Genomic DNA, 16603 nt, shown 5'->3' with positions numbered 1-16603 from the left:
CCCTCTCCCTCTCCCTCCAACCCTCCCCCCGGTGTTGTTTGTGTGTATGTGCTGGAATGTGGCTACTTGGATTGTGCACATGCTATGTGTGTTTGTTGTATGTACTTGTGTATGTGTGCAGCCAGAGGACATCTTCAGGTACCATCTCCTCTACTCCTCTAAGACAGAGTTTCTCACTGGCTAGGAGCTCACCAACTAAGCTAGGCTGGCTGATCAATGAGTCCCAATGACCCACCTGTCTCTACCTCCCTAGTACTGGAATTACAAGCATGCATCACCATGGCCAGAGTTCAGGCTTTGAGCCTCCAGCGTGTAACAAGAAGCAGTAGCCTGCTAGACTCTCTTTCATGGAGACTTTGATATACTCGATATTTTTTTCCCAAGGTTACAAAGCAAAGGGTATTGTGAAACCTGAGCAATTGAGCTCAATATTTATCCAGTCTTAGGCCAAAGGACATTGATGCAAACATCACTCTGTAAGCTTCGATTTGTTCATATTTTTTTACTGTCTGGGCCTATGCCATACAGGTTACCTGAGCCCAGTGGATCTTTGGGAATTCTGGAGTAATCAAGGCTCTGCCTCTAAGATGTCCCATCTGATAGGCAACTAGAATGACATGGGGACAGAGTGACCCTCAGGCTAGCCATGCATGATGACAGGATAGCAGTCTGGCTAGAGGAGGTGGAGGTAGAGGCATTTGTGGATAACCTTGGTAGCATGTGGGCTCTTAGAAAAGAGCCTGCCAGAAAGAGGCTGGTGCTTAACAGTAGGCAATGAGAAAGGCCAGTGCTTAAAAATCACATGACATAGGACAAGTGAGGCTGTGAGCATTAGATGAGAGAAGCCTTGACTATTAGTAGAGGATTTTGAATTTCCTTGTATACAATCGGGAGCCACCGAGGATCTTAGAGAGGAATGAGCAGACCATCAGCATAAGGAGACAGCAATCTCCCACTGACTTGCTCCTTCTTGACTTGAGGGGGAGGTGTGTTCACCCTCTCCATTATCACACCAGGATCTCACACCACCCTGGCCCAATGTCCGGCAGGCTCATTGCCATAGCAAGCCTAAACTGCCCATGGCTTGCCTTCTATCCACTCACTCACTTGTGTGTGTAGGGTGGAGAGGGGCATAAGTCAGCTTGGGGTTAACTTCATCTCTTGCAGGGATGTTGAAAACCAGAATCCAGCTTGTCGGCGTGCAGAGGGGAAATGGGACCTGAGCTCATCCACGCAGTTCTGTGATCTACAGGACCTCTGGAATTCTAAGTACTTGTATGTGTTTATGAATATAACCTAGAGGAGGGGCATTGAGCTGCAGAATTCTCCCTTTCAGCAACAACTGTCCATGAGATCCTTCTCTGTCAGGGTTCCCCTAAGGCTGTCTTGGGTCCTATTCAAATCTGTTTTAGAGGGATGAATGGGGAGCATCCTCTTTGGTCCCCTACCTCCCTACCTCCCTGGACCCTCTTGAGTGGGCTCAGGGAGCTACTGCTTGCTCTATATCTTCTTTCTGGGCTTGTGGCTTTGCTAGGGCCATAGCTGTATCAAAAAGTATTTCAACTCTGACTGTTGAATGGGTGCTCTCTTAGGATTGTATTGCTGTGAAGAGACACCATGACCACAGCAACTCTTATAAAGGACAACAGTTAATTGGGGATGGCTTACAATTCACAGGTTTAGTCTATTATAATCAAGACAGAAGTAGGGCAGAATTCAGGTACTGGAGAAAGAGTTGGGAGTTCTACATTCAGATTAACAGGCCACAGGAAGAGAATGAGACACACTAGGCCTGGCTTGTGCTTATGAGACCTCAAAGCCCACTCCCAATGACACATTTCCATGGACAATGTCACACCTACTCCAATAAGGTCACACTTGCCTATAGTGCCAGTCTTTGTGAGCCTATGGAGCCATTTTCATTCTAACCATCACAGATGTCAACTCGAAGGTACTCTCTAGCTTGCTCTCTAGTGACAACTCTGATTTTCTGCCATGGGGCTTCTTGTATGATACAGACAAGGCTTAGGGAGCCTGGATACTGTTTTCCAGCCATAGACTGAATCTTCAGAACTGCCCCTATGTACTCTGGGCACCAAGAAGCACCTCGGAGTGGGTGTGGTCAATAGCCTACAATCTTGACGTCTGGAAAATTCCTTGAGTACTGCAGTCATAGAGTACCAGCCCCCATTTCCACCCAGAGCAAACTGTGAGAAGTTCTGTCTCAGCTTGACCTACAGAAAGGGGAGTGCTATAGGGCTGAGTGTTGATCTAGAACCTTCTAGAAGCTCAGTAAAGAACTTTAAGGGCTGATAATAGAAAAAGAAAGGTCAAGAAGATGTTCCCAGGTTTGGAACTGCCCTCCTACTGGGACCCTGTGTCCATGTCTAAATGGCAAGGGTATTCAAAAAAAGAAGAACCTGGAATGCATACAGGGTCAAACCGAGAATCGGAGATGATGTGCACAGCACTGGGTGTCTGGTTTGTGGGTCCCATGGGAAAAGTAACAAGGTTGGTGTATGCATTGCCCCCATTTTAAGCTTTCCCACATAGAGTAAGTGTGATTCCATGAGACAGAGTCACCTAAACCTGTCTCATAGGTGTCTCATAGGTGAGGGTACCAAGGTCCAAAGAAGTAAAATTGGACTGATGATATTGAGTGTGCAACTAGTGGGAGCACAACAAAAGGTGAGCAGGTGATGGCAAAGCATTATGGGAGTTCTTATCTGGACATTGAAGCAAAAAGTGATCTGAACCTAGAAAAGAATGGGGAAGAGTTCCTCTTGGCTGCCCCGTTCCCAGCACTCACTGGCCTGGAACTCCATGTTGAAGTCAGAGAGCATGTTGAATAGCCCCTGTAAGCCAGCATGCTGTTGCCTAGAGAAGGCATCTGCTGCAAACCAAGGGTTTGCTGCAAAGAGAACCAGTCTCTACCAGCCTGCCTCCTCCATGGGTAGGGGGTTTGTTTTCCCAGATGCTAGACAAGCCCCTCCTTGGAGAATTCACTCTGCATTCTGAAATGATCTGAGCTAGATCCAGGGCATGTGGGTATAACATATTACTCAGGCAGAGAAACTGAGCCCCAAGAAGGGCCTAGACTTGCCAGATCACATCAGCAGGGCCAATACATTGAAAAGTCACTGTTCCTGGCCCTGGCCTCCTGTTCCTGCAGCATGCCGTTGGCCACAGCTGTCTATTTTGGGAGTGGCACTAGTCACATCTTAGGCCAAAGGTAGCATGCACCTCTGAGCCTTCCTCACTAGAACTATGGTACAAATCTGAAATGTCCCTACAGTGCTTTGAACACATTTCGCAGCTGGTAACACTGTGTAGATGGGTTTGTTAAAGTGAGTCTCTTGGTGTGAGCTTTTGAAGACTGGATGGAACCTTTGGTTCAGACCTCACAATTTATTTTCTGGTCCATGAACAACCTCCTCCATCAACTGCCTCCCACCCCCACCGTGAACCAAGCTTGTTGCCAGGTCTTCCCTGCTGTGATGCACAGGGTTTCTGTGCATCTGTCCTTCCATAAACTGTTTCTGGTAGGCATTGTCACATTGTCACAATGAGGCAAACATAAGAAAAGCACCCGGCCAGTGTCCAGATGGCCCAGGCTGCTTCTGTTGGGAGTCTCCTTATCAAAGCTGTCTCAGCTTCTCTTCCGGAATGAAACACTACTTCTTCCCAGCCAACTTCTCTTCTTCTCATAGCTGGCCCACAATGTGCAGCTTAAGCACATCACACTCTATGTCTGGAACTAGATTTGCTAACAGGGTAAGGCCTGTAAGTCTGTAAGTGTCCACTACATATGCGGCACCACACACATACTAGGGTCTCAGAGATATCATTTGTTTTAATCAGCATGACACCCTAGGAGGGTCTCTCCCACTTTCAAACCCATCTAGCCCCATGCCCTCCTGTATTGCTCTTGGTGTCAGGAGCCCTTCCCTACCCCAAGTCATGGATGCAGAGTTATTCATACCCAGCACTCCCCAGTCACATTCTCCTGCTGGTAACAGACCAGCTAGTCCGAGGTCTGCTGTGCTGTGGGGTTGACCACCTTCCCCATGAAGATGATATTCTCGGTGCTGCTGGAATATATCACCAACAAGAACGGCTGGTTGAATGTAATGTGATGGAGTGGAGCAGAATACGACGCTATAGAGAAAGCAGTGACTGCTGCAGCCTCTGTGCCAGCTTCATTCACGTCTAGGGTGGCCTTGTGGAAAACCTGAGAAAGAAAACAGGCTTCACAGCCTCTCCAAATGTACAGTTATGATAGTTGCCACTACTTGGCTGTCTATGTATTAGTGTTACCCCCTAGGAAGTCAGTTGCATAATAATGCATTATGCATTATTAGGCATAAAGACAATTAAATCTAAGACCAGGCTATATCCCAAGGTAGGGGGCAAGAGACAGATTTTCATACTCCTCTCTTAGGGCATATGTACCCATTGATATGTCTTCTCCCTACAATTAATGTTACAGATCTTTGGCTCTCCATAAAAACAAACCCATACAGGCTTTGGATCCTTCTTATGCTGCTCCTACAATGCATTCTTCACTCCCTGTGACTATGGCCTACTCAGGTACCAGACTCCTTGTCCAGCACAGAGGCATCAGAGGGCATGGTCTAGTTGTGGCTACATCATCCCAACACTGAGACTGTGTCCAGTAACTGGTAGGGTGGTGTATGGCTGTTGATACCTGTGCAAGGCTGAGCATATGCTCTCAGACACCGTGGTAGCTGGGAGGACATCTACTGCCCACCTCCTCCCCAGGACCAGAAGTCTCCCACACAGGTGTGTAGGGTCAATGAGCCTTTGTTACTTACTTTAGATAATTGCAATTTCTCCTCTTTGGTGATATTCGAGAAGTCTACGTGGTGGGTGAACAGGTTCTGGAAGCCCAAGTCAGGCAAAATCTTATCCAATGCATAGGAATTTGAAATGGAGAATTTGGGGAACTGCAATGCAATCCTTTTATAGAAGACCCTGAAGAGGCACAGGGAGGGGGCATATTAGATTCTCTCTCTCTCTCTCTCTCTCTCTCTCTCTCTCTCTCTCTCTCTCTGTCTGTCTGTCTGTCTCTGTGTGTGTGTGTGTGTGTGTGTGTGTGTGTGTGTATGCATAAGTACAGGTTACATGTGTGCATGTATACTGCAGTCACAGAGCAGAACTCCGGTTACTGGGACAGGGTCTCTGGTTGCTGTGGAACTGGCTCAATGAGTTAGACTGACTGACCTACAGACCCTAAGGCTCCTCCTATCTCCTGTGACTACAGGCACCTACCAACCATACCTGGGTCTTGAAAAAATGTGAGGTCTATAATTCAAACCTTGTGACTCTTGTGCTTACAAAGCAAGCGCTCTATTGTCTGAGCCAGCTCAAGATATTAGACTCTTCAGGCAACTGGACGCTGGTTGGTCTGAGCCTCCCTGAGGAGAAAGTGACTTCATCTACTTCACGTCAGTTTAGCTTGCAGAAGCACATGTGTGTCTGGCAACACCCCAGCTAGGTGCCAATAGTAGATACAGGCCCCCGATGTCTACTTGGCTATCTGGGGGAATTCTTTTCTATTGAAATATAATCACTTCATTTCACCCCATTTCTTTCTGTCCTCTAACTCCTATACTCAGTGTCTCTTGTACATCTCTTGAGCACTTGGTATTGTACAACCAGTTAAGAGGTCCTCCTCAGAGGACAACTGAACCTTTGAGCATCCCTTAGCTGCCTGTAGTCTATCTGAGGGAATTGCTGCCCTTGGATGCTCTTTTTCCACAGAGGCTGGGGACAGGGGTGGGAGGTGAGTAGATATCCTGGGAGACAGGTAGCAGCCCCTTCGTGTGGCAGCCTGCCCTTGCCTCCTGTGAGGCCCCATGGATCACAGCTGCCCTGGACTGGCTGTTTATAGCTAAGGTCATGTGACGTCCTGCCTGAGTGAGGCTCCTGGCTGGTCTTTTTCTTCTTTATGATTGGAAACATTACTGCTCAGAGCTCAAAACAGCTGGGGCCCCAGCTGACTTGAGGATGCCTCATGAAGGAAATGGCTACCTTTCCTGAGTTTGGCTACCAGAAGCACTTATGTCAGCATGCCAGGAGAACACGTCCTGGAAGCTTAGGTCTGGCAAAATCCTATGCAATACATATGAATTTGAAATTGAGAATTTGGGGAACCACAACAAAACATTTCTGTTAAAGTACTTGAAGGGACACAGGAGTGTAAGGGGCACATTAGATTATCTCTTTGTCTGTTTGTCTCTGTCAGTCTCTGTCTCTGTGTCTCTGTCTCTCTCTGTGTCTCTCTGTCTCTGTCTCTCTGTCTCTGTCTCTGTCTCTCTCTCTCTCTGTGTGTGTGTGTGTGTGTGTGTGTGTGTGTGTGTGGTGTACAGAATTGGATGAGTGAATAGAATTTTCTTAACCCTTTGACATCAGCTCAGACAGTCATCTGGCTAGGCGAGGGGTTCTCCATATTCCCTGTACAAGGGTTGACCCTCAGAGGCAAAGTGGCTCCACACAAAACCTGTGAAACAAGGGAAACTAAGACTTCTAACTCTACAGTGGTTCTCTCTGATGAGAATGGGGCCTTGTACTAACCACCATGGAAGAGTACACTGTCCAAGAAGACCCATGGTCTTCTCAGCGCCATGGTTGTCACCTTCACAGAGTAGTGGTCACTCTAATTTCTGTTCACTGGGTTTCATGGAAAGGGTCTACTTGCGAGTGGTACCATGATTGAACACCATGAGACATCCTGATTAGCTATTCTGAAGCAAGCGATGCCACTTTGTTAGCATGCCTGGGGACAGCACCTTCTCCACCTCATTCATCTTGCCCGGGTTAGGAAGGATGAAGAACGCCATTGCATCTCCCCTGTAATCCATCTGCAGCACTCTGCAGGGTACATTGCTGTCCTCAAGATACCCATGTTTCTGAACTTGCCGCATCATTGGTACCTTCACAACCGTGTTCTCATCTACGTAGAATTCTTGGGTAGAGATTCCAGAAGTATGAAAGGGTTTCTCCCAAAGGCCTGAAGGAACAAGGAAGAGAGAGAAGCCAAATCTTTCTACAGGGAATGCAACCTGCAGCCCAGAGCCATGGTATAGCCTCCAAAGACCCTCATTGTCACTCGGCCCCACTGGGAGGAATAGTGGATCTCCTTTGGCAGCTAGATTCAATTGAGAATCATCTAGAACAGCGATTCTCAACTCATGAATCATGATCCCTTTGTCAAATCTCTATCTCCAAAAACATTTACATTATGATTCCTGGCAGTAGTAAAATTACAGTTATGAAGTAACAACAGAAATAATTTTATGGTTCGGTCACCACAACAAGAGGGACGGCATTAAAGGGTTATATCATTAGAAAGGCTGAGAACTGCTACTCTAGGATGTTAACATACCACTGGGCATGTCTGTTAGGGCCTTTCTAAAACAACTGCATCCTGAGGGTTCTTATCTAATGAATGATTTAGTAATGGATGGATTCAAAACCTGTTATACTACTGGCCCAGCTGTGGAGGAGCAGAGAGGAAGAACGCTGGGGGCATGTCCTCAGGGACTATCTCTTGCTCCAGTCCCCTTTTGTTGCTATTCTACTCTGCTTTCTTCCTGCTATGACAGGGAGATGCTCTGTCGTGCTCTCATCTCTCTTCTCTCTTCTCTCTTCTCTCTTCTCTCTTCTCTCTTCTCTCTTCTCTCTTCTCTCTTCTCTCTTCTCTCTTCTCTCTTCTCTCTCTCTCTGCTCTGAAACCATAATCCATAAAAGTCCTTCCTCCACTGAAGCTGTTTATGACAAGCATTTTATTCCAGCAACAAGAAGTTGAGAAGCAGACAGGAACAATCTGGGACCCTCAGAAACCTCCCCATCTCTCCATCACAATATCTGCTTGTGAAGATCTACAGTGCACAGTGGGACTTGGCTCACTTTCAAATCTCAGTGTATAATCAGTGTCCATGATCATGACAGAGAAAAAGGCAGAGTGGATGTCCCTTCTGCCATCTGGAGAGAAGGAGTTTGGGTTCATGCTCCAAACTTAGGGACAGGAAGATGTGGAGAGATGATACAAAAGGAAAGTTTTATATAACAGACTCTGCTTTCTCAATGACTGGGAGGCAAGCTCACTAAGCAGAACTGTAGAGGAAGGAGGGGAGCTGAGAGAGAAGCAAGAAGTTGCTAGCCCTCTCTCTGGAGTGTGAACCACTATGTGAGGGGCTGTGGGCCTGGGCAGTGATCATGGCCATTCACATGCACAGACATCAGGAGAGACCACGTCCACTTGGGTCATTTCTTCCAGCCACACCCGGCTGCAGGAACAGAGGTGAATTAACTAGGCCTCTGGGTTTACATAGGCATACAGCTTTGGCAGGTCATTTTTGTGAGAAGAGCAAGGAGCTAGGCTATAGGTGTTTGCAAACAGATAGTTGTTGCAACCACCACTGAACTCTAAACCATGGGAAGGAGGGAAGTGAGAGCACAGGGAGACAGTGAGGAGGTGGAAGGTGGGGAAGATGGATTGAGCTCTTCATGGCAGTGTGTTGGAGGTGCTACAGCATGGGGTTCTCAACCTGTGGGGTGCAGCCTCCTTGGGGCCACATATATGCTGTATGTCAGATATTTACATCTTAATTCATAACAGTAGCAAAGCTACAGCTATGAAGTAGCAACAAAATAATTTTATGGTTGGAGTCATTACAACATGAAGAACTGTATTCAAAGGTTACAGTATTGAGGAGGTTGAAAACTACTTGGCTAGAAAGACGGCTCAGCTGTTAAAAACTCCTATTGCTTTCCCAGTAGACTGAAGTTCGATTTTCAACACCCACTTGGTAGCTCACAACCAGATGTAACTCCAGCTCCAGGTGATCTGATGCCTCTGGTTGTGGCCAACACTTGTACCTACACACATGCACACAAAGTCTATACCCATATGAACAACTAAACTAACAAACAACATACAAAAAGTGAGTCTTTAAAAGAAGGTTGGTTTTGAGTGCATGTCACATGAGATGTGTAGGTGTGGTGACTAGTTTTCCAGGATTATTGTCTGGGGATGTTTTCATTTTGCTTTCTATGGACCCTGAGTCAGAGCTGGTTACAACTTGAGATCTGGAGATGACTTATGGAGCAGAAACACAGCCACCAAGTTTCATGACTTGAGTTTGATCTTCAGGACCCATAGGATGAAGGGGAGAGTCAACTCCCACAAGTTGTCCTCTGACCCCCACATGTGTGCCATGATATGAGCTCCTGTCCTCCACAATAAACATTAAAATCTGAGTCTGAAAAATGGGCTGAGCTCCACAAGAGGTCTTCACAAGAAGGAGGGGCCATAGAAAGATCTAGAGGTAACCTGGGCCCTCAGCTAGTCTACCTCCCAGTAGGACTGTATGCTCAGCAGTGGGTGGACTGGCACCTTGCTTACCTTGGAAGAAGATATAATTCACCAGCACCATCCTTACATTTGGGCTCAGTTTACTGATCAAATCTTTGATCTTCCCCTGACTTTTCTCCTTGACATAGTCGTTGATGAGCTGGATGGCAGCCTTCTCGTCTCCGAAGTTAGCTTGCCTACAGAGATGTTCAGCTCAGTGAATGGGAGAGCTAACATGTCTCGAATGGACCTGAAACCCTCATAGATTTCAGACAGTGACAGCTTTGTGAGGTTGAAGCCCAGGCCTTCGAGGATCTGAGTCTGGGTGTCCCCAACAGCCCCTAAGGACAGCATGGCCAAGGAGATGGAGATACTGAGCAGGGAGAAGAAAATGTTATTCTCAGACTTTTGGGATGCTATCAGGTGGTAGAGACAGAAGGCAAAGTCGGCATTGTCAGAGGCAATCTGTAGCTGGAGTTCCACTGTGAGACTTCTTTATAGGTTTAGTTGGATGTGTTGTTAGGCTCTTGGCCTGGTTGACTGTGAGAAAACCCCAAGAATCCAGCCAGGAGAAGCAGCAGACAGCCAGTGTGATACATGCTGAGTCTCTCATATCTGCAGAGAAAAGGACACCCCCACAACCAATGGACATTCAAGCAGTAGACAGGAGCCCAGCTGAGCTTACCATGCCAGAGCCACAGGCATGCCCCAGGGATTGGGACATCCAATTACTAGGTAGGGAGTTTTAGAGATAACACCTAAGCTTGTGGGAGGATAGCCCTGCAAATTATTGCCAATATCCACTTAAATTACTTTGCTTGTTGGTTTATTTCAAATGAGGATCACCCAAGAAAGCTATCAAGGGACTGGTTTAAGCCAATCAGAGCAGCCCACTCCCTCTTCTACAGACATAGGATAAACCACTGATTAGATCTAAGTTCTGTAGCCAAAGACTTTTCTGTGAGGCATCTTTGAACATGCAGTATATGATTTCTTCTACATGTCATAGCAAGTCTTTCCAATAATGAGATGCCTAAATGTCTCTAATGTGTTTGGGAATTAAATCACCATCCTTATTATTTCCTAATGAAGACCCTCTGTGCTCCTTTCTCCTAGCCATATTTATTGGTTTTTCACATAGTGAAGATAGAGGCATGGCCTCAGATCTGTCAGTTGGAGGCAAGTGAATGCCAGTCCCCTCCGCACGGGTGGTGACAGGGGTGTAGCTCTAGATCCATGAAGCACACCTCAATGCCCCTCTGTGTGCATGCCTGTATTTCATGCTCCTTTGACAGAAAAGGAACCAGAGGGTCCAAGCCAAGGCTTCTTCCTCTTAGCCATGATCTGCTTTCTCCGAGGTACCCTTTCCCTGTGCTGTATCTCAGTCATCCAGGGACAGGACAAGGAAGGTATGAGAAGCACCTTTGCCTCTCTCCCTGGCTGTCTGGTCTACACTCCAGCCTCCTTCACTTTCCTGGGCTTCTCTTGCAGGTAGTGGAAGGAAGAGCTGGTCTTTCTACCACTGCCCCATCCAGAAGAGGAATGCTTTGCCAATGAATGGTCTCACCTACCCTTACAATAGTGGCACCAATTCTCTTCTCACAATGAACTTGACCTGCCCAAGAAAGACTGTTAAATTTTCTACACTGACTCTACACTTGTCCCATCCATTGGTCCTATCACTGTTAGGTTCCCCTGTGACCATCTCTCCAGCCTTCTATGTGCACCCCTTTCCCATGTCATGTCCTGAGAGTTTCTCTTTGGAGCACTCCTCCCCTGCCCTCCCTGCACACCCACAAGGATTATTGCTTTTGTCTTCATGTCTCTCCCTCAGACCAGAGATGAAAAAATTCCTACAAAGGGCCAGAGGATGTCATCCCTTGCATTGCAAGCCAGTCTCTTTTGCCATGACTTACTCGGCCCTGGACATTGGGAAGCAACTGTGGACAAGGCAAGCATTTCTAACAAAACTCTATGCATGGGCCCTGCAGTCTAAAATTCAAATAACCTTAGAGGGTCACACTGTCTATCTTTTTTTTTTCTTCTCCTCTTGCACTAGGAAATGAGCTCTGAGCCTTGTGCATCTTATGCAAATGCTGCTGAGCTTCACCTCTAGTATCCCCAGCTATTTCCTCACTTAAATAATTTACTTACTTTTACATGTGTGTGTCTGTATGTGTGCATGCACGTGTACCTACATGAGCTTATGTGCATGTAAGAGGCAAAAGGGTGTTGTATCACCCAGAACTAGAGTTACAGTTGGGCTACCTTGTGTAGGTGCTAGGAACGGAACCCAGGTCCTCTGCAAGAACAATTGGTGCTCTTGACTACTGAGCCATCTCTTGTACCCTTGAGCTTGCCCTTGTACCCTTGTCTTTAATGATACATTTGCCAGCACAGTGTGAGAATACAGGGCAGTGGGTTTAATAGAAGACCCACCTGCCTTCCCACTTGTTTTGAGATACCGTCTCACTCAATTGTCTAGGGAACTAACTCTTTAGCACCAGGAGGCACTGAAGATGATTTCCTGTTTTTAGTCACCTGAGTAGCAGGGATGACAATCTTGGATCACCACATTCAGTGACATGGTTCAATGATTCATGCGTGTAAACTTAACTTCTATTCCCAAATGATAACCTCTGTGCTGGTATATTTCAATATCAAGATATTCTATATCTTGAATTCTTCATTTGGAGAGTGGGCCACATTTAACACCTGAACTGTCCTTTGCTGGCTTTGGACACAATCACAACAGTAGCTGTGCCCAGTTTTACTTCATGGGAGAGAGGATATATCAAACACACCTGGCTTTCCAGACTCTCCTGTCCCTAAATATCTTCTGAAACCCAACCTCAATATCACACACTTTTCTGTGGCCTTAAGAACACCCCCTCCCAACCTCCAGCATATCAACAACATCTGCCTGGAACACTGGAAGTTCTAGATTCAGCAAACTCTGCCCTGAGCTAGCTGTGTGGAAGCTGGAGTGGCTTGAGCAAGGTGGCCTAGCAGGGGAGCAAGGGCATTGAGCTCAGGTACACCAGGATTTCAGTCTAGTCTCAGCATTTCTAACATGTAGGGAGGTTAACCAGATGTCCAGTTGGCCCCAGATTCCCTTCTAGGTTTAGTTCTTAAAGTCCAGTGACCCAGGAAAAGATTTTGGACTAATCAAGATGGTGAGTCATCCTCTTTTGACATCATTCCCCCTTTTCCTGGGTTACTCAAGGAACAATTCCTCCTGGAGTGACTCTGGTGGCTATCTGAGCTGCAGAGTGGTTTGTGGATCTCAAGTATATAGAGCTGTCTGACATCCCACTCCAAATCGACTAATGATTAACCAAAAGAATCATGGGCATGGCACAGATTCATCATCGGAAGTGAGCCTGCCTCCCTCCAGGACAACACTCTTCTACCCTCCCCCCCCCAACACCCACTTCAGAGAAATCTGGGATGGTTTGTTTGGTGCTTGCCTACTGTGTGGAGGTAATACTTTGACAGGATCTGGTCTCCACCTGGCCTCCCACGTACTTTGTGAATGGACACCTTGTCTGGGCTTTGGCTGGGACTCCCACCTCAGAGAATCACAGTAGACCAAAGGCTGCCTTTGTGTGCCAAGTGGGAACACTTTCAGAATGTTGCTACAAAGAACAGAGGGCATGTGCAACTGGAGAAAGCTGGTTCTCATAGGCCAGATGCTATCAAATGAGCATGAGAGCCTACTTAGGGTTCTAGGTTCCAGTCCTAAACTCTGTGGTTCCTGAGGCTAGAACTCCCGAGATGTCACACATGAAACCCTAAAGCCAGTATATCTAGCACAAGGGTGGTGTGGGGTAGAACTAGCCTCCTGGCCCAGGAACTCAAATCTTTAACTCTGGAACTAGACTTCTTCTCTTCTGAAGTTGGCAAGCATCAGCACGAAGCAGACCTTCTGGGGCCACTGTTGCTCAGGCCGTTTGGAGGAAAAGCCATGCAGAAAGATCACCCTCAGAATTTCAGGATGACTTTGGCCATTCAGACTTTGTCTTACACTTTCCCAGTGTGCTTCTGGGCTCAGGGTTCCTTGATGGAAATGGAATGTATGCACCAATTCTCAGGACAGGGATGAGGTCCTGAGATGAGATGTGGGGTGGGGGTAGGGGTGGGGATAGGGGTGGGGGTAGGGTGGAGGGTAGGTCAAGCACAGCTTTGGGCCAGCACCCAGGGTCCAGAGTTCTCTGGTGAGAACTCTGTCTCACTGATGTTTGTCCCATTGCTCAACCCTTTCTCAGAAAGAAGAGTGTTTCTCCTCTTAGCAGACATGAGGAGATACAAAAACCTAAGAAGCTGTCAGCTCAGATGTGAGATAGGCCCTACCCTTTCCTCCGAGGTTAGATCAATGGCTTTCCTAGAACTTGCCATCTTTCTCTCTTAGGACACACAGTATGTCCCCATTGTTAGCACATACTGGCTGCCCTTTGGTTCCTGGCATCTGCCTCTGATGTGCTAGGACAGAGGTCAGGGTTTGGAGTCAGACAGTCTCGGCCATCTTTGAGATACAGGACTTCATTTAAGCTTTGCCGTATTCCACTCTTCCTGTCTTGGTCCTCAGTTGTAATTTAGACACGTTTAGCTCATTGGCAAATTGTCATGAGAACATGGGGTGTTCTCATGCCAATGTGCTGGACCCCATGTGTTCCTGGTGTGTCATTCTCCCTTGGTCTCAGCAGTGGGAAAGTGCCAGGGTAGAGTCCTGGGCTCCTCTCTGGTTATTACTGTACTTCAGCTTCCTCATAGCCAAAGTTTGAGTGATAATCCCCGGCCCTCAGAGTCTTACAAGGTTGCCATGAGGGCTCAGGAAACCCACACTCTTCCCATGATTCAAATGGAGCCTAGCACCACGTCATTAGGTGCCCAGAGAGTATGAGTCATGCTGTCATCGGTTTACTCAAAGCAGGTCACTGATTCTCTTACCCTCCCAAAGGTAGCTGCTGCAGCACTTGTGAGCTGTTTGGGATGTGATCCTTTTAAATAATTTCAAGAGACCTCTGGGCATTTCTGGGGCATGTATTAGATCTGGCTGTTTGAGAACATTTTACCCCTAACCTTTTACCTTTTGAGACAGGGTCATGCTATGTATATAGTCCTAGCTGTCATGATACAACATAGCCCAGGCTAATCTAGTACTCTTGGAAACTCTCCTGTTTCAGCCTGCTGGGTATTGGTGTTACAGTCATGTTCCACCGTGCCTACCCCCAAACTATTCCCATTGTCCCTGTGCAGAAGCCAGGTGATTCCTCCCAGAAATAGGAAGATGGAAATGACCTTTGCATTTCTTCAAAGTGCTATGGACCAGAAGGTGAAGGATGGGTTGCTGGTCGTGGTGTGAGTAGACTGGGCTCAGCTACCAGCCCTGCTGAATGGCCTGGCTATACTTGCTTCCTAAGGCCTTTGTGAGGGAACAGGAAAAACTTTTATTGTCACCTCTGTAATACCAATGGCTTGGGTTTCTCATTTGTCATCTGCGAGGTCCCAACATGTGGAGACCAGTGTCATTTTAGCTCACAGTGTGTCAGGACAAGGCTGGTAGAGAGAAGACACCCAGCAGAGGCAGAAAAGCATAAAAAGACCCAGCAGAGCTGCTCCATAGTACAATGAGTGGTCAGGAGGGTGGGGTCAAGCACAAGGAGTAACAAGCCATCTGCCCAGGAGTCCAGCCAGGCTAGTGCCACGATGAATGGAGAGTGGTGGGATGAGGTCCCGGAAGCAGCTACTCTTCCCAGGGTCCAATCAGATGCTTAGATTTTGCTGTATCCATGGCCATGACATATCATTGGAAGCTAGAATCCTGAAGCATCCAGTTGATTCTTGTCCCAGATCAGCTTTCTCCAAAGTGTAGCCCCAGAGTCTTCCAAAAGAGGGTCCTTATGCAAAGGCAGGAACTACAAGCTTCCTCCAAGTCTCTTAGCTCAGGATGATTAGGAGGGGCAAAGAGCTGTGGAGAAGCTCCCAATTTGAGAGATCAGTCCAGTTATCTCAGGATAAGTACATGGGGATCAGCTTGATAACTCAGCCTCAGGGTGGGGCAGCTCTTGTGCCCTGGGATGATCTTAGACCTTATCCTAGGGCTTTGAGTGAAAGGGGAGATTTGAGGTTTGGGGAATTCACCTGGCTCTCTGCTCAGCTCAGTTTCAAATCAATGGGTTGATTGGCTGGTTGATTGGTTGATTGGTTGATTTGTGTGCAAGGGAGAGGGGTCAGAGTACAACCCTATGGAATCAGTTATAGAGGATCCAGGGATATAACTCCAGTCTCCGGGCTTATATGACAAGCCCCTCCACCTGCTGAGTTGTCTCTAAGGCCCTTTGCTCTTCTGACAATGCCAAAGCCACGACCTAACCAAACACCTCTTCCCACTGAGAAGGATAGAAGCTGCTAAGTCTGGGCTCAGTGAGAGACAGAGCCCTGGCCACACCACAGAGGGTCCATCCCCTCCAAACAGAGCCTCCCCTGCAGAGCCAGGGAATAGAAGCCTTCTGCAAGAGGCTGTTTTAATCCCTTTGTTTGCAACCTGAGAATTCTCAGTATTAGGGGGAGGGAAGTTCTATGTTCTGCCTGACAGGAGCAGCAAGTTGAGCAAGCACTGTCCTACAATGGAAGCCTGCCCGTGCTACTACGCAGGGACACACAAAATAATGGGAGTCAGATCTTGAGCTCTGGAGTAGGAAGGCTCTAGTGAACAGTTCCTGAGGAAGGACCCTGTGACCTTATAGGGTGGGAATGAACAGCCAAGTGCACGAAGAGAAGAGTGTGGAGAAAACAAGAAGGATTGGTTCCGTGGCTCCGTTCTTGCCTGCAGTGACCTCATGTGCTGCTCTCCTTAAGCACGAGGTCACGGCCCGCACATTCCAGACTTGCAAGTCTTGCGGCTCTCCTACCCCTCTGCTATATACCCTGGGACCCCAGGCACACAGAAATCATCAAATCCACCCAAGCTCTGCTCTGTCTTTCTCAGAACATTTGCACATGCCCTTCCATCCCCAGAACTCTGGTCTCTATCTCAAGCCTTTGCTTGGCAGGCGGTTCTTTGTCTCCCAGCCAGTAGAATGATGGCCAGGGATTCCCTATTCTGGGAAGCAGTTTGCAAGTAGGAGAAATGATGATATTGAATGATGAGTGGTACCTGGGCAGATCTAGAAGTGTGCTCCATAGATGCCATGTCCTCAAGCTGTCTTCCCAGGCATTTTG

At 47.4% G+C, this 16603-nt stretch overlaps 1 protein-coding gene across 1 annotated transcript in view; it reads right to left on the bottom strand.

Annotated features, from left to right (window-relative positions):
• Window positions 1–4024: 4024 nt before the first annotated feature.
• Window positions 4025–16603, bottom strand: part of Serpina4 (serpin family A member 4) — a 28890-nt gene continuing 16311 nt past the window's right edge. Inside the window, 5 exon segments of the mRNA XM_021178653.1 lie at window positions 4025–4231; window positions 4836–4998; window positions 6766–7033; window positions 9431–9574; window positions 9577–9872. Of these exon segments, the coding sequence (XP_021034312.1) occupies window positions 4025–4231; window positions 4836–4998; window positions 6766–7033; window positions 9431–9574; window positions 9577–9872 (1078 nt within the window).

The sequence above is a fragment of the Mus caroli genome, chromosome 12 (assembly GCF_900094665.2).
Source record: "Mus caroli chromosome 12, CAROLI_EIJ_v1.1, whole genome shotgun sequence".
NCBI lineage: Eukaryota > Metazoa > Chordata > Mammalia > Rodentia > Muridae > Mus > Mus caroli.
This window is presented reverse-complemented; position numbering and strand designations above follow the sequence as displayed.